This window comes from Carex rostrata, chromosome 23, assembly GCF_964058835.1.
Source record: "Carex rostrata chromosome 23, lpCarRost1.2, whole genome shotgun sequence".
In the NCBI taxonomy this organism is placed as follows: domain Eukaryota; kingdom Viridiplantae; phylum Streptophyta; class Magnoliopsida; order Poales; family Cyperaceae; genus Carex; species Carex rostrata.
In genome coordinates, this window is record NC_135940.1 from 4891879 (window position 1) to 4910739 (window position 18861).

At 33.5% G+C, this 18861-nt stretch overlaps 2 protein-coding genes across 3 annotated transcripts; both read right to left on the reverse strand.

Moving 5' to 3' along the window:
• Window positions 1–500: 500 nt before the first annotated feature.
• RCA (rubisco activase) lies at window positions 501–3387 on the reverse strand. Of its 2 annotated transcripts, none has more exons than XM_078324532.1 (7): window positions 2993–3387; window positions 2618–2907; window positions 2429–2534; window positions 2233–2318; window positions 1354–1826; window positions 985–1266; window positions 501–823 (listed from the first exon to the last, which is right to left on the reverse strand). In XM_078324532.1, exons 1-7 carry the CDS (start codon window positions 3035–3037, stop codon window positions 708–710), a joined length of 1398 nt encoding a protein of 465 aa, XP_078180658.1. In that variant the 5' UTR covers window positions 3038–3387; the 3' UTR covers window positions 501–707. The 2 variants fall into 2 exon arrangements, with proteins under 2 accessions (XP_078180658.1, XP_078180659.1); XM_078324533.1 differs by having other exon boundaries at window positions 945–1266; window positions 2993–3384.
• A 14035-nt stretch (window positions 3388–17422) lies between these two features.
• On the reverse strand, window positions 17423–18646 carry LOC144574853 (uncharacterized). The gene has a single exon (XM_078324934.1). It carries the CDS (start codon window positions 18358–18360, stop codon window positions 17617–17619), a length of 744 nt encoding a protein of 247 aa, XP_078181060.1. The 5' UTR covers window positions 18361–18646; the 3' UTR covers window positions 17423–17616.
• Between the last annotated feature and the right edge of the window lie 215 nt (window positions 18647–18861).

Sequence of the window (18861 nt, forward strand, 5' to 3'; positions counted from 1 at the left end):
ACTTGGGCTGTAATGCAATTTATTATTTCTAGAAGATTTCAACTGGAGCTGTTTGACTTTAATTTTTTTTTTTTTTTTTAGTTTTTTCTAATGATGGGTTGCAAATTCTAACAATGTTATCTCAACGGGTAATTAATGTTTCTGTGGTCTAACCAAAATTGAGGTTTGCCTGAAACGATAAATTGGGCTGCGGCTGTTTTTTCTAGGTGGGGTTCGGCCGTTTGGGCTTCTTTCCTGTTCCTTTTCTTTCCGTAATAACAAAGTGTGGAACAGAAATTCACCAAATTCATGTCGGAAATAAATCCTGCGAATCTGCGATTCCAAATCTTCTCTTCATTTTTTGAAATGCACGGATCTCAAGAACAATTATTCTTTATGCACGAATCTCAAAACAAATGAAATGAGGGATTTGGAATCGCAGCAGATTTATTTTCAATCCATGTCAACACTCAACAATTGGGGATAAATAAATTAAGAAAAGTACTTAGGAAAAGAGGCAATAAATCAAAATAAAAGCAATATCTTTATTACTTGAATGAGAATGATTAAGAAAGACATACATAATTGCACAAGCGTACCGTGGTTGAATATTATATACGTATGTAGCAAAATTTTATGCATGCATGCCCTAATTAATATATATAAAGAAAACGATCGAGTTTAATAGGAAATTATACACAGAAACGCACACACACTCTTATAAATTATTATAAATTATATGTGCAACTTCCATCGTCACTCCTAGCCGTGGGATCAAAGTTTGCAGCCTGTGGATCGGTGCATCCCTCCGGTACAGGTACTTGCACATGTTGGGCTGCCTTTCCTGCATATTTAATTGGAGCAAACAAATACAACAAACATATAGTGAGCAAATTAAAACATACAACAGGCCTACGTACATCATGTGCGTGTATATAACTATATATTGGAATTGACATGCAAACCTCCTATCAGGCTAGGTAGAGGCGAAGATAGGGATCTAACCGTAGAAAGAGCCGGACTTAATGGAGTCCTGGTTGGCATCCCCGAGGGCGGCCTCGCTCAGGTACTTGTCGGCCAGCTGCACACGCTTCACATTCTCCTGCTCCTTCACCAACATCTCACCGTACTCCAACAGCTTCTCAATTGTCATTGGTGGCTGCTCGAACTTGGGCGGGCCCTCCAGTGAGTTCACCAGCTTCTTCCCAATGTTCTCCACTCCGACATTTGAAATCCACTTCTTCACCTCATCATCGTACACTCTCGCCCTCAGAGCCCCGAAGAAATCTACATATATAATGTATATTTATATATTTAGTCAAGTCAATAAAATTTTAAATTAACTATATATGAGGTAGGTATATATGTAATTACCAATGGATTGGCCGGGGAAGGAGTCGACTATCTTGATGACGTCATCCTTGGCCACGTTATCTGTCCTGAATATGCCCAAGCAGACACCGATACGGTCTTCACGGGTAGGAGCCCAGTAGAATTTCTCCATACGTCCATCACGGATGAGTGGGGCATAGAGGGTGGAGAAGTCGTTTCCAGTGACGATGATGGGCACACGTGGGTTCTCCTGCTTGTTGTACATACCTGGCAACTGCACATTGGTTGGGTTGTCGGCAATGTTCATGAGGGTCGCGTTCACCATCTGGTTGTTGACTGTGTACTGGGTGGTCCCGCCCATACGCCCGGCACCCGCGTCGAGATCGTTGATGAAGAGAGCACACATCTTGCCTTTCTTGATGAAGTCAGCTGCCTCACGGTACCGCTGCCTGATTAACTTGGCAGGCTCACCGGCGTTCCCACTCTCTAGCTCTCCAGCGCTCATCATGATGGGGCTGTAGCGTACCGATTAAACAAAAGTTAAGCACGCAATTTGTTAAAAAAATAAATTATTTTGTTTTATTTATTTATTTACTTTTAATTTTTTGAGAAACGTGGAACAAGTCCACCAGTTTCTATTGAAACTAATAGTTATGTGACCACAAGGATTGCAAGTTGTTTTCCTTTAACTACTTGCTACTTGTAGGGTGTGATTTTGTTTTTGGGTTGCTTGTAGCAGCGTGCTATATCCAAGAAACAGTTGGTGGATGAAAGCATATACACAGACAGAGTATGGATTGGAGGAGAGGTATTTATAGGCACGTACATCAATGGATAGGATGATGACAAAACCTGTCGTGAGCATTTAATTACTTAAGTTAATTGATAAATTTAGCAAACTTTAAAGAAATATATACGTACTTGATTCCCATCTTGGAGAAGACAAGTTCACATTGGAAGGATTTACCCTGACCTTTTCCTCCCCAGATACCCAAAATTAGAGGAACCTACGCATGATGAATGTTTCCTTATTATTAGTTACAATTTGATTGGAATGAAGAATAAAATAACAAATAATATAGACATATATACTCGTGTAATTAAGCTAAGGGGGAACCTTGATGTTAGGCAAGTCCATGAAGTTCTTGGCGATGTGGACCATCAATTTCTCCATAAAGGCCGGGGCGATGTAGAAACCGTCCTTGGTGTTGTCAAAGGCGAACCTACAAATGCAATCATATCGTATCATATCATGTCATGTCATATCATATGATCATAATGCATAAATTAATGATTGAGTACTGACTGGCGCAGTCCCTGGCTGACGTATTCGTAGGATTGGAGGACAGCGATGTGGGTGCCGTCACCCATGGGTGCCTGGAAGACGGAGTCGACCAAGCCCTTGCCTCTTGTGATGTCCTGCTGGTCGTCTGAATCATCGTATGCCAGCCCGCTCCATTTGTCACTGTTCTTCTTCTCATCCGGCTCTGCCATCACCTTGACGTTCATTCTTCCATAGCTCCCCTTTGTCCCGAAGCTCACCTTCTTCACCTTCCCTCCCAAGAAGGCTGTGCTCGGCCCCGCCTGTCCAGACAACTGCAAGTACAGTTCATTATATCTACATATTAGTTATTTGAATTTGAAATTTGTACATATATATTATATATAGATGTATGCATACCGGGACTCTGCTGACGGCTCCGACGGTGGAGACAGCTGTGGCCATCTTATTGGTCCGGAGAATAAGTTTGTTACTTTGTTTGCGGTCTTGATCCTTTAATTAATTAGTGCTTATTCGTAATTGTAGGAGGGGAGGCACCAAGAGAGAGGGAGTGTGGATAAATGAAATGTTGGCTTGCTCAACGATGGAAGGCTAGGCAAAGCCTCCCTATTTATAATTTAAAGCAATTTGAAAGATCAGCAAGTAATTTAATTAATTCAACTATATCTCTCGACTACCTCTGATAGGTGATGGATGATGGGTTAAAAAAAAAATTTAATGAAAAGATGAGGCTGTTATTGGTTGGTTACCAGAGATCAGAGGGGGGTCTGTGGATCAGGTTGGGAGTGTATATGATCGCCACACACTGGGGATTGGGGGATTGTGCTGAGTGACAGGTGGCGCCCTTCTGTCCTGATAATTCACCCCCCTGCTATCTTCCAAACACACAATATACGCTACAAATCTACAATACTCTTTGTTGCGGTTCGTTAACTGGATGTGTTATTGGTTGCCGTTGCATGGATTCACTCCGCCACTAGTTTGTGTTTGTGTTGCCAATCTCCTCAATCTCATTATCGCCACACATCAAACAATTTAGGATTCATTTATGATTTACCTAATAGATATATATATATATACAGAGATGGGCTATGGTGCATTGCAATGCATGAACCCTTTTATGCATTGCACTATAAATCATGGATTTAAAGTCCAAACGACCAATCCGAACCGTTTATCTTGTTCTTCATATTAATATGTGCTTGGGGGGCCAAATTTTACATTTTTTGGAATTTTTTTACTATTTATTAAGCAATTTTGAAAGTCGCTGATCTGATGGTCCAGAAAATTTTACTGTTTTTTTACTGTTCACAGCAAAACAGTAATTTTCAAAAATGCTTAATAAATAGTAAAAAAATTTCAAAAAATGCAAAATTTGGTCTCCAAGCACATTTCAATATGGATTAAACATCTAACGGTTCGGATCGATCGTTTGGACTTTAAATCCGTGATTATAGTGCAATGCATAAGGGGGTTCATGCATTGCAATGCACCATAGCCCATCTCTCTCTCTCTCTCTCTCTCTCTCTTTATATATATATATATATATTGAATTAAATGCTGTTCAGAAGTTTTTTGTTGCTTCTTCAACTCTTCACAAGTTTTTTGTTGTTGTTGTTGTATTGATGAAAATAATTTTTATAAAAAAGGTGGCTTCTAGACTGTATTTGGAAAATAAAAAGCAAGAAAGAATTAAAGAAAACAATAAAAGGTTGCTTCTAGCTAGTTCCTTTTGGTAAAAGACAAAACTCAAAAGGGATAGATAGACCTTTCTTTCGTTGTATCAAATTAAGTATGGGTTAAATTATTGCATCTCTTCTTTTATCATTTCCAAATAACAAACTCTATCTTGTTTCTTTGTATCAAATTAAGTAGGAATTCTAGTAATTTCTGTGCAAGTCAAGTCGCGCATGAATAAAAACAGGCCAGGCCCAATGAAAATTGTAAGGTGCTCCATGGCCTCTGGGACTAATAATATCAAGCCCTGGGCCCATTTTTTTTTTTTTTAATACAAGCCTCCTTTTCCACTATCAATCCGGATCCACTTCAAAATTTCATAACTACTGTCTACTGATGCTGTTCTACCATCATAGGATACGTCTGATTGAACAGCATTTTTCTGAAGCAATGACTCAGCATATATTGGAAGCGTTGCATTTAGATCTTGTGGCACACAGAATACGTTTCAGATATGCAATGACTAGAATATAATCAGCCATTGGGATTGCAAAGTGTACCCCAATGACTGGTCTGGAAACGTTGCATTTAGATAATGTGACACGCGCGTTTCGGCGCATAATTTAATCAGTCTCATTTTAAAGTTATTACTTCTTTAAAAATCCACAAGTTCGTGCGTCACAACATGCTGCGCGACAAAAAAAATTAGTGCATACATACATCTCTCTCTCTCTCTCTCTATATATATGAGATGGGTTACGGTGAATTGCGAAGTAAAATGCGTTTCTACTTCACGCCGTATTTTTATTTTGAAAGTCCAAACGACCGATCCGAACCGTTAAATGTTTAATCCATATTGAAATGTGCTTGGAGACCAAATTTTATATTTTTTGGAATTTTTTTACTATTTATTAAGCATTTGTTAAAATTACTGTTTTGCTGTGAACAGTAAAATTTTCTGAACCATTAGATCAGTGACTTTCAAAATTGCTTAATAAATAGTAAAAAAATTTCAAAAAATATAAAATTTGGTCTCCAAGCACATTTCAATATGGAGAACAAGATGAACGGCTCGGATCGACATTTTGAACTTTAAAATCGCAAAATATGAACGTGAAGTAAAATAGTTGCTTTACTTCGCAATTCACCGTAGCCCATCTCTCTCTCTCTCTCTCTCTCTCTCTATATATATATATGAGGAGGGATCGAAGTTACAATAATTTTTGAGTTACAACAAAGCGGCTTCAAATTACGAATCCAAACTGTTGAAATCCGCCTACCTTACGAGTGATGCGTCTACATGCGAAAATTTAAACATTCGAATTAATTTAGTTTAAAATCAAGAGGTCAAAATTAGAAGGTTAATAAATTAATTTTAATGCATTCATTTTTTGAACGTATTTTGACTACTTGACTCTGTGCAAAATTAATTTTTTTTAACATTTAGATGCATCACTCGTAAATTTGGCAGGTCTCAATGGTTCGTATTCATCATTTAAAACTGATTTGATGAGTGTTAGACTTGAGTTCACCAAAAAAATTGGTGAACTTAAGAACACCCTAGTTCTAGTGGAAATGTGGTGAGCACAACTCCAAAAGTACGTATGTCAAATCGGCTTCAAACGACGAATCTAAACCGTTGAAATCCATGTACTTAATGAGTGATGCATATACATGTAAAATTTTGGAAGTTTCGAATTCATTTGCTACAAGGTCAAACGGTCAAAGAAATGATGAAAAATGAATATGTAAAACAACTTATAAAGGGTTCATTTGTTTGATTGTGTTGTAGCAAATGAATTCGAAACTTTCAAAATTTTACATGTACATGCATCACTCATTAAGTACATGGATTTCAATGGTTTAGATTTGTCGTTTGAAGCCGATCTGGTATACTTTTGGAGTTGTGCTCATCAACCTTCTTGGTGAGCACATCACACCCTAGCTTTGCTCCTATATATATATATAGAGAGAGAGAGAGAGAGAGAGAGAGAGAGAGAGAGAGAGAGTAGAACTAGGGTGTTCTTAAGTTCACCAAGTCTCTTGGTGAACTCAAGTCTAAAACCCGTCAAATCGACTTCAAATAACGAATCTGAACCGTTGAAACCTGCCTACCTTATGAGTGATGCGCCTATATGTGAAAATTTTAAATATTTGAATTAATTTAGTATAAAGTCAACCGGTCAAAAAACATTCAAAAAATGAATTCATCAAAATGAATTTATTAAGTTTCTAATTTTGACCACTTGACTTTACACTAAATTAATTCAAATGTTTAAAATTTTGACATGTAGAATCATTACTCATAAGATACGCGGATCTCAATGGTTTGGATTTGTAATTTGTAGCCGATTTAATAGATTTTAGACGCGAGTTCACCAAAGAGCTTGATGAACTTAAGAACACCCTAGTTCTACTCTCTCTCTATATTCTCTATTTGCTGCACACAAAAAGTCAATTTTAGGGCGTGTTCAGATGGATAAATTTATATAGAAATTCATGTGAAAATAGAGAGAAAAATAGAGGTGAAAAAAAGTATTTCCATGGGATTTACGTATATCACTTTTGCATCAACCATGAAATAGAGAGAGAGAGAGGCGTGGGGAAAAAAAATTAGGTAAGATCATAGATTAAATTTTTCATGCTATTTGTTTACTTAGGGCCTGTTCGGCAACGAAATTTTTATGAAAATGAGAATGAAAATTTTAATTTGTCAAAATCGAAGTTATTTAATCCATAAGGAATTTTAGTATATATGTGTTTGGTAAATACATAGAAAATTTGTTAGGATGTTTTTTTTTAAAATTTTTTTATAGAAGATGTAAATGTTATACTAAAATTAAGCTATATTAAGTGTATTGATACTAATCAGTAATCACTGATTATGATCAAACTAGCTTAATCTATTATAATTGAGTGTTGCTAGTTATAATTGTTTAATTATTCTTGTATTATTATGTTGTGTTTGTTTAATTATTTTTTGTCTTTCTGTTTGTTTAAATTGTGTTTGTTTTATTATATACTTTTTAAATTGTCTTGAAGCTATTTTTTTAAAATTGTGTTTGTTTTATTATATTATTAAATCATGTCTGTTTAATTGTGCCTATTGTTTATGAATAAATAAAATAGCTTCAAGAGTAAATTTAATTTTGAAAATTATGGTTAGTATATAAAATGAATAAACTTCAGAATTTTGGTCTTATATTTGATCAATTAATTTAATATTATTTAGAAAAGTATAGGCTTATGTTGCTAATGGAGAAGAAATAATAAACAAATATTAACAAATCATTCTTGTTAAGAACATAAATATTAAACAAAAAATAATTGGAAGTTCAAAGTTTTTAAATCAAATTAAATATTAAACAAAGTCATTTTGAAAAGAGGAGTTGGGAGCCTGAGAAAAAAAACTTAGCTCAAAGTCAATTCTTTTTCTTCACAAATTATAAGAGGAGTTGGAAATAAAATTGGGTAATTTAACTATTGCACCGAACACTATATTAGAAAAGTAATTTCTTTAGTGATTATTCCCACGGTAACTTTTTTCTGGTGAAAAGAACCAAACGAGAACTCTTTAATTAGGAATTTCATGATCATGACTTAATTATATTTCCATGCGTTTCATGTCAACCAAACAGGACCCTTGTAATAGCTGCTGTTTTTCCGGATCCCTATATTCCCTTCCAAATATATCCATTAAGCAACAGCTGCGCTTTTGTTATTGTTTCCTATATATGATATTCTTATAGAAGCAACTACTATGTCTTTTCGTACCATTAATCCAAAAATGAGCTATTACTCAAATAATGCTTACTATTCTACAACAATGCTTGAACGAGTAATTATATCAGGAGGTAAATATATAGAAAACAACGCATGTTGTGCATGATTCCAAATTATTTTCCAGGTACAAACTTTGTAATTTAATTTATGCAGAGAGAGATAACTAATCGAGTCCAACAATTTCTAGATAGCTAGTGTAATAGCCTAATAGGTCAAGGATGCCGACTTAGCAAAGCATGTGCTTTATTTGCCTAGCTAGTGGTAATTCCAGCTAAGCATAGATAGTGCAAATGCCTATTATATATAGTTTCCCATTAAAAGTTATGTATATTGATATTACTAACAATACATCCAGTCGCTGTTTTGCTTCGTTTTTATTTTTGTCTTAACCAAGTTTGGCTACCACTTTTATAATATCTACGTTTTTTGTGCGCTTGCATTAAATGTAAGATGAAGCAGAGATGAACTTCTCCCTTGTGCAATTAATGATCCTCTTTTTGTAAAACTTTAATTCTTAAATGATCCTTTACACACAAATAGTATTTATTCTCTGCAGGAAGAAAATGCTGCCTCTTTTTTACATTTCCCTTTTGGTTTGAACTTATTATATATCACTGCAATTAATCTTGTAGTATTTATATTCACCAACATAGCAAATATTGTTTTGGACTTGATGACATTGCATTCAAACAGCAATATAAATATATATCCCCTTCAGAGATGAGATTGTGATCTCTTGTTTGTTTGTATTAATTGTTTCAAAACCCTCCTCTGTACATACTCGTTTCGTTCCTCGTCGAAATTAATTTCTCCTGCCTCTCACTTAAATCGGTGTTGACATCCTTGCTTGTATCTTAATTGAGCTACAACATATTATATGTACGTAACCTGTTCCTATGGATCAAGTAGCCATTAATTACAATAAATGCTTTAATTGTCCATCGATATGTGTGAATTAGGTTTAGCTACTGATACAGTGCCCCAAATAAAACTAATTCCATCGCAAGATTCGTTATTAAGAAAGGTTTAGTAATTAATTAATACTACTCAATTATTATTATTTTTTAAATAAAGATAGTGTAAAGCTAGCCTCTATCGCTAAATATTCACAAAATTCCCCAATTGAATTTCGGACCAACAACCATATGGAGAGCATTGTAATTAATAACTAATGCTCTAATACACGAAATATTATATATGAAAATTTAGTAAATTTATTTTAACCCTCTAATAAAACAAGGATAACTACAAAATGCTCGCTTCGCTTTTAAGAGTAGTTTCTAATATTAAGCAAATTTTTTTTTGTTTTGCTCAAAAATATAAATTATAAATAATTACTTTTATATTTTTGTCATTTAATTTAAAAATTCAATAATATATCATAACCATATCTATTCAATTAAATATGAACAATTGAATAAAAACAACTAGGTGTATTATATAGAAGAATAAAAATGTAGATCATCTAACCTACTATCTCTTGAAACATAAAGTGTCATTTATCAAAATATAAGTGTCTAATTTTTTTCTGAGGATGAAATGTGAACTAAATTGTTCAAATCATTCCAGCAACGTGAATTTAATTAATTTCAAATCTCCGACGACCTTTCATATATTGTGCAATGCAATAAATCAATAGTAATTCTTCAAAGCTTTCATATATATAGGGGCGGATCAAGATTTTTGTCAGGGTAGGGCACTAATCGGATTCAAATAGCTAATTCGATTCAAATCCATTAACTTATCGGATATATAATTACAATTTTATCTCTATAACTATGTTTATTATAAAATTTGTTTGGCACAATTATAAGTTGGACTGTTCTTAACCAATTAGCAAATTGAAGTCAAAGTTTAGATAAAAATTTAATTGAAATATAAGTGTTGAATAATAAAGGCACAAAAAATTTGGCCAATCCATTTTTTATAATTGTAATACCATCAAATTTTTCTTGTTGTCATATTATCTTTCATTCTATTTACGAAATAGAGTATCACATTTCCGAAAAAAAAAATGAAATACACATAATCGACCAAAACTCATAAGAAATCAGTTTTAGAATCGGACTAACTCGAACCAGAGATAGACACTACATCGAATCAGGGGTAGGCACATTGAACAATTAGTATTGGGTTGAACTAAAAAATTTAAATCCAAAAGTAGACACTTACCTACCCAATTTGAACATAGATCCCCCAATTTAATGTGTATATATATATGTCTTTTTTTTAATAATCATTTTAGTACCCGCACTACAGTGTCACGCTATAGTAATCGCGCTACAGTACCCGTATTAGAGAAATAATATATTATAGTCCCCACTAATTATATAGTCTCAACTAATTATTATTCTAAAATTTCAGTAGCATCATTTCTCTATGGTTCCCACTAATTATATAGTTTCCCTTTTACAATCCCCGCATTCGTTCTCGCGTCAACCTTTTTCTAACAAAAATAGTTAACTTCATAGGAATAAATATTTCAATGCATAGATATAAATACTTTTAGTACTTAAATATTAATACTTTCAGTGTCATATGTAAAAAATACTTAAATGTGTATACCTTCATAGTTATAAAATACTTTTAGTGTCATATGTAAAAAATAATTAGATATATATACTTTCGTAGTTATAAATACTTAGAAGATAAGATATTAACACTTAAAAAAATATTAATACTTTGATGCGTGACTTATTATGATTATCCTTTTTGGAGTTCTCCAATCATCCTCGCATCAGCCTTCCTCTAACAAAAATAGTTGACCTCATACGTATAAATATTTCAATATATAAGTATAAATACTTTCAATACTTAGATATTAATACTTTCAGTGTCATATGTAAAAAATACTTGAAAGTATAGGTATAAATACTTGTACGACAAGGTATAAATACTTCCGCGACAAGGTATAAATACTTGCGCGATGACGAGTCTGAAAGTACGTCATCATGGATCTCATTTGAAAGAAAATATTACGTAGATATTAATAATATGGAAAAAAAATTAAAATTGTGGAGATGATTTTGTAGTCCCTGTAGGAAGTTATCTTTCTGCATTTAATTTTCAGTGGTCCCCCCGAGGGTACTATTATCTTCGCGCTACACTCCCGCACAATAAATAATTGTTCACTTCATAACTATAAATATTTCCGTACATAGGTATAAATATTTCCGTTCAGAGATATTAATATTTTAAGAAAAAAATTTGAATTGTGGAATTTTTGCGTTCCCTTACATGTATAATGTAGATACTGTAGCGCGGATACTGCTATCAACTTCTTCTTTTTTATGAAAGGCCCCTTCTTATATCGATGCAATCGAAAATATAGGAATCTATTTTCAGTTATGCATTGAAATTGAGGAAAATCAAAAGAGAAGATAATTAATGAAGTTTCACTAAATAGAATAAATAATACGGGAAATTACAAAGAACAGACAATCAAAGCTGTCATTTAAAGTGTGACCATCTCCTGAAAAATGCAAACATTCATAGGCGCATAGGAGTACTGAAAGCTACTTCGAAACCAAAAATATTTACTATCAACGGAACAATCATAGGAATTAACGTACGGAAATACACTAATGGACCATGAATTATTACAATCAGGCCTTGTTCGGCAGAACCAATGGAATGGAAATAGAAACAGGAACAGGAAAAGTTTGAACTGAAAATTACTGTTCACGTGAGAAAAAAAAATTCAGTCTGAGTGAATTTTTTTTTTCCCACGTAAACAGTAATTTCGTTGCTGCAGCCAAACAGACCCTCAGGGAACAATGGCGTGCTGATGAAATTCTTGCTTGCCAATATATAGACATCATTTTTTTTTTGTTTTACCTCTTTTTTAATAATAAACATATTAATACACTCTGACATGCATGTGATAGCAGGAATTGGTTTATTCTGGCGTAACTATTTTTTAAAGAATTATTCCCCTCGGTGTAGATTAATTAAATTTGTGGATAAAAATGAATAATTTGGGTTAATTCTGTAATGGCAAAGATTCCAGCAGCTAGCTGTGTAATATGTTATTGTCTCAACACCGTCTTTTGGGGAGTAGAGCCTAAAAAACAAATGCAAATTAAAAGAGGTACAGAATGATACCAGGATTTGAAAAGGGAATCCATGTCTTGTAGCAGATGGATTTCACATTTCACATGCTCTCTGCGACTCTGCCTCTGCACTACGAATCCGTATTCTCTCCAGTATTGCAGAGGATTACCCTCACTTTACGGTTTGAGATTAATTAAATTTCAACTGGTTGGTTTGGTATTCGAGTTGTAATAGGGGACAGTATTTTTGGGCTTTGAGATTAGTGCCAAGTTAAAAAGAACGGTTTAGATCTAATAATTGTAAAAGATTCCCTTATCAGGTATTGGAGAGGATGTGAATTCCTGCTGTACTAGGTGATGTGTCAGTCTCAGTCTCTCAGATCCGGGACACAAGGAGGAGAATGAATTTATCCTTGTCTTTGGAGAGTGTTTTTATTTGCAGTGAGTTGCAATTAATTCTTTTTTATACGCATTAATAAGGGTATCCGTATTTCTACAGGTTTATATATATATAATTATAACCGTGTGTTTTTGGGGTATGGGTGCATTGGAGAAAAGCATATAAAATAAGTTACTTGGGTGGATTTAATACATTACATTTAAGCAAGAGTAGAACTAGGGGAGTTCCTAAGTTCATCAAGTCCCTTTGTGAATTTAACTTTAAAATCTATCACATTGGCTTCAAACGACGAATTAAAACCTTTGAAATCCTTCTACCTTACGAGTGATGCGTCTACATGTGAAAACTTTTCGAGTTAATTTAGTATAGAGTCAAGTGGTGAAAAGGCGTCTAAAAATGAATGCATTAAATTAATTTTTTTTTAACATGCATTAAATTAATTTATAAACCTTCTAATTTTGACCGCCTGACTTAATTTATACTAAATTAATTTGAAAGTTTAAAATTTTCACATATAGACACATCACTCGTATGGTAGAAGGATTTTAACGGTTTGAGTTCATCTTTTGAAGCCAATCTAATAGATTTTAGAGTTGAGTTCACAAAAAGTCTTGGTGAATTTAGGAACTCCCTAGTTTTACTCTTGCTTAACACCCTGTTTGGATGGAGAGTAGAGGAAGGAATGAGAGGTAAATAATATAAGGAAATGGAATGGAATAGAAAGGAAGATTAACATATTTAACCTCTTCGTGTTTGGATGATTAATGAGAGAAAATAAATTTAATTTTTTTTTCCGTCTTATTTCTTGTTTGGTTGATTAAAATTTAAAAAGTTAATGAGAAATTCGGTGACTGTTGTAGGTTTGAGGAAAAAAATCTTGTATGAGAATTATATATATAAGATATATGGTTGAGCATTTGTATTATTTTTTCTAAAAATATTTGTAACAAAATTTCTTTTCATCCGTTACACCCCAATTTGGGAGGGAAACCGATTCTATTAATTATAATGATAGAAGGTTAAACCTTTCATCTCCTATACCCTTCACCTCCAATATAATTTTATCAACCAAACACAATTCAATGGAATTTTTTTGTTCCTTTCCATTCCATCCAAACAAGGTGTAAATGTTATGTAAAGAAATGTTCTTATTTATTGAAGCGAGGAAATTAATTAAAGTCATGTTAAATGTTGTATTATATTATATATGTTTATGCTGTCTTTCATTTAATATAATTTCTAAATGGTGTATATTCAGAAATAAAAGCAAAAAATTAAGAAGGAACTTTTATACCCATACTAGATTCTAAAATTCTAAGAATAATATCTCTAATAAGATGGAAGACTTACCGAGGTTTAGCGGTTTTAAATCTTGACCATATAAGTATTACATTATATATGTGGGTGGTGCATGGTAGAAATAAAAGTATGCAAGTGATTCTGAAATATGAAAAAGTATGATAAAGTGAAATATAAAGGTAAGACTGCAAATTGTCTTCATTTTTGGGATGATATTGGTGAATTATTTCCCTGAATGAAATAGGGATGTAGAAGGTGGCGGGGAATGAAAAATGACTTTTTTTTGTTTACATGATACATGGTTTGAGAATTGTAGTTTGCTACTCAATATCACAATTTATGAGTAAGATTGGAATTAACCAATTAGGAATATGTCGAAAGTATACCTCTAACACAGAGGGGCTAGTAGACTACGTACTAATATGATTGGAAAAGTTCAAGTATACTACAAGTTTTCTCTGAATTGTTTTTTTTTTTTTTTTGACATCATAAGGGTTATTTCTGCATATTGACATTGGTAGAAAAAAGGATTATACTGACACACTGTACAATCTATGTATATATACCTTTCTTGATTCCAGAGGAGTTACTATATATTTCTATAAAAAGAATTAGTTAACCATTAACAAGTTTCTTTTAATGTAAAATCCTTAGGAATATGATAATTGATAAAAGACAATTTATGAAAAAGGGGTTGAGAGAATATATGAGGTGTAAATTTTGCAATTGATTAGAAATAATTAACTTTCTATTTGTACCAAATTTGCGAAATGAAAGTGTTTGAATTGAAGAGGAATAACATGGAATTTAAATACAATAGGGTATCTGTGGGATTCTAGTTAATTGGTGTCTAAATTCTAAAAATAGGATTTTTGTGCAAACCTTGAAACATTTGTGTGGATTAATTTTGGGTATATTGGACTTTGAATTTGATTAAGGACGGTGAACAATGATTCAATTTTATCAGAAAAAAAATATACTAAGAGATAGGTAATTAATCAAAGAGGCATCAGATATTTGGGTTAATGGAGATGAATTAGATATGCAAAGGGAATGAAGGAATGCAAACAAATAATATAGGTAGGAGGGAAGGGAAGAGGCATATTGCATGCACGTGGAGGGTTGCCAAAGCAGTGCAGGGAATGTGTCAGAGTGAGGTCCTAGTTGTAGTGTACTCTAGTCTACATAAACTAAGCCAACAAATTCACAGCCTCATGCAGTTCAATCCATGACAAAATATATATACATGTAATCTTTCTCTCTCTACAATATGCATCCGCAACAGACAATATTGTGGATGAATATATATGTAACGAAAGTACAAGTTCATGAGCTTACTGTGTAAGTAGCTAGCCTGTCTGTGCTGTGCATCCATTCAGATATGTATTTTTAATCATTCTAGATTAGTTAGAATATATATCGATCATAATAAGTACATGCATGTTCCAGACTTTCCAGTCTAGAATATGTGATAATTAAGCAATTCTGATATAATAACAAGTGAAAATTGCATACAAAATAACATGATGAAGTGCGTACGTACCGGGCCTTTTGTTTGTGATTTCCTACCATATCTACAGAAAAAAAATGTATCTATGTTTTTTTTTAAATCAGCAGGCCTTTGGCTTATACATCGTTTCTTGTTAACAATTTCACATCCTATAGGAGCAAACATAATAAATTGGTAAAATTTTGCACTCTTCTCGATATATTCCACAAATAAAATTAGGGGAAAAATAAATAAAGAAGTGAAGAATCAATGCCATTAGGTAATAGAGAAATTATGTTCAATGGGTGGATATTTTATTTTAAACAAATATATATAACACCCACCACTCAGTGAAGAAAAACCAGTTTTTGATAAATCTCTCTCTCTCTCTCTCTCTCTCTCTCTCTCTATATATATATATAATAGTGGACTTTAGATGAAAAATAACTGTAAAAATCAAATTAAGGTCTGTGTAATTTTTAAGTAGTCAAAATAATGTTGAAATATAATAAGAATGGTACGTGTATTTTTCTTAAACACGGGGGAACTTAAAAGTTGGTCGATCATCCTAAACTAATTCGTACTTAAAGCTTACCAGACAACACCAATTAGCATGGAAACAACCGATATATGATGTATATATATAATCATGTAATTTATCGTACAATATAATTTTGTTCAATAAAATTATTAGCTGGTTATCACCATTAACTTGAAAGAGGTAGATAACAATAATAATAATCCTGCTATTACTTAATCAAGTTCTCAATATTATTTTTGCAAAATGTAATCTAACATATAATTCCTATGATACTTGTTATACTTTATACGCTTCTATATGGTAATCTCGGCAAATTTATGTCATAGAAGGTACATTGGATCGATACCTAGCTCACTTCTGTACATTTTACATTTGGTCAACCAAGTTTATTTTTGTATCTGTTTCTCCGGCACTCAACCTAGCCGAAATTTTTAAAAATACAATATTTCAAAAAAAAAAAAAAACCAAATAACTATAAAATCCTGAAAATTTGAAAAATATTCTGGCCACATCCCCTAGATGCGGACCCCTTTTCTAGAGACTGCATCTAAGAGATGCAGACCATTAATGAGGTCTGCATCCCCTATATTCCGCCCCCCCCCCCCCCTGTTTTTTTTCCTTTTCCTTCTCGATGTTAGCCGCAAGATCAAACTTTTTTTTAAAAATTGAACTGCAGTATTTGGTCAAAAGTTTCGGCTGGTTTCAATTGGCAGGAGAACAAAAAATAAAAATAAAAAGAGGGGGAGGCCGCATCTAGGGGATGCGGCCGTGTCAAAAATTCAAATTTTTCAGAAAACGTGGTTATTTGGTTTATTTATTTTTTGATATGGTATATTTAAAAATTCGGCTCAACCTAGCTAATATTCGAATTTTTAACCACGTTTTCTGAAAAAAAAATATACCATACCAAAAAAAAAAACCCTAGATATAATACCCAAAAAAACAAATTATTCGGTAAATTGTTTATCCAAATCCAGTCAATATTTTAATTTCCAATTAAATTTATCGAATAATTGATTCCGCTCTAAGATATATAAGATATATATAATACAAATTTTTTGTGGTGACAGTAATTGAGAAAGAAATGATTTGTGCAATTATATATAGATGGGTTTCCAAAGTTTTTAAAATAGTTTAATTACTAATCAATACCATGTGTAGGTAATTATAAAAAAAGAAGTGAGATTATCCATTTCACATGTGAAGTTCAATTATGACGAGATATAAGCTGTGAAGCTAATAATTTTGGAAAGTTAGTTTATAATTCGTATGTAGTTTAAATGTAAAATGGGGAAAATGATTGAACTTGGAAGAAGTTATAGTTAGCGACTATAATCATATAGATTAATTGAAGTGGAGTGACAAAAGGGGTTTTGCTTAAATTCTCCTCTAAAGTCTATTGATCTTAATCTACATATAGCCAGCTGAAGCAATGTTAATAATCTAGCTTTAAAATTAAAACTCCTACATCTCATGAAATTTAGTAAAAAGAGGAGTTAATGATAAGGAAGAAGACGCAAATAGCTAGCTAGGGAAGATAATTTTTGATATATATATGCATATAGAGATGGCTTTGATCCATACACACATATATAATATGTATTGTATTTGCAGTAATAATTGAAAGATACTTTCAATATATATTCTTGGTAAAGGCCTTCGGCCAAACAATTTGAAGAAGAAAAAGAAAAAAAAAAACAGAAACAAATTCAATACTAACAAGAGCAATAATAAATTAACTTGAGACACGCAAACATAAATCATAAAATTGAGCAAACCTAATTATATAACTCTGGGACAATTACCAAGCCTAAGTTCAAGATCTAATTCTTCAATAGGGCAACTGGTGCTTTTTATTGTTACCTCGTTTTGCAGTTGTTTGAGTTGAATCGGCGAATTAGACCTCGAAATCAAAGGGAATTCAGATGGAGCGACACACCTCTTCTTACTGATGGCCTGATCCTCAAGCTGATCAACCTGGCAATGATCCTTGCGCTTCAGATTTAGATTTTCCACAACCACCTCAAAATCCTTTGGCACACTTATAAACTCATCTCCATCAATATTATTCACAATTATTCCGGCACCTGATCTTGGATCTTTCACAACAGAAACTGATGAGGGATAGTAGTTGCAGTTATCGGAAGAGCGATTGCGAGCAACACAGTCATCAGATGGAGGACTATTCAAATTGCTTTGCCGGTCTTCAGGGGCTTGCGAGTTGGGGCTGGAAGGCTGCTCCTGCTGCCGGAGCCTGGCGCGGTCTCTTCGGTGAACGTTCATGTGGCCACCCAGCGCTTGCGCCGACCGGAACTCTCTGCGGCAGAAGGCGCAGGAGTATGACCGGGGAGGCCATACATGAAGCAGCGTGTCTTCAGCAAAGGCATGCTCTTCCCATGAAGTATTATGACCCGAAAAATTATACGCTGCAGCTGAGCCAAAAGGGGGGCAAGGTTGCGACCTCAGCTGGTCAATCCATGATCTCCTTGTCGACAACGTTACATGCTTACTAGTTGGATGATCCATATAATTAATATGTACACTTTGTGCTGGAAGAGAGATCAAACAAAAAATTCAAGGAATTTTTGAAGGAAGATGGAGGACAGATTTTGTGAGTCTCTCTTGTATTATGTGTTGTTTGGTTGGTTCCGGTAGTGGTCTTTGCTTCTATTTGTTTCTTCCTTCCATTTATTATATGTTTATAATAGAAAAGAAAATCCTTTCTAATAAACCTAGTTAGTGTATAGTGTCAAGACAGCGGTAGCTATCCGTGTCATATCGGAGGCATGTTGGATTTTGAGAAAGGTGAAACTTGGCTTGGCTACTATATATATACATTGTACTGTTTTGATGCACATATTTCTATTTACAAGAATTAATTGATCAACAGGTTCCTTTTACTGAGCACCATTCTTTGTCTCTGACCCCCATTCCTTCCCAATTCCAACTTCTTCAATCAACCCAAAATTCTCAATATTTTCATTTTTCAAGAGGACTTGGTAAAATGCATATATATATTATAGTTGA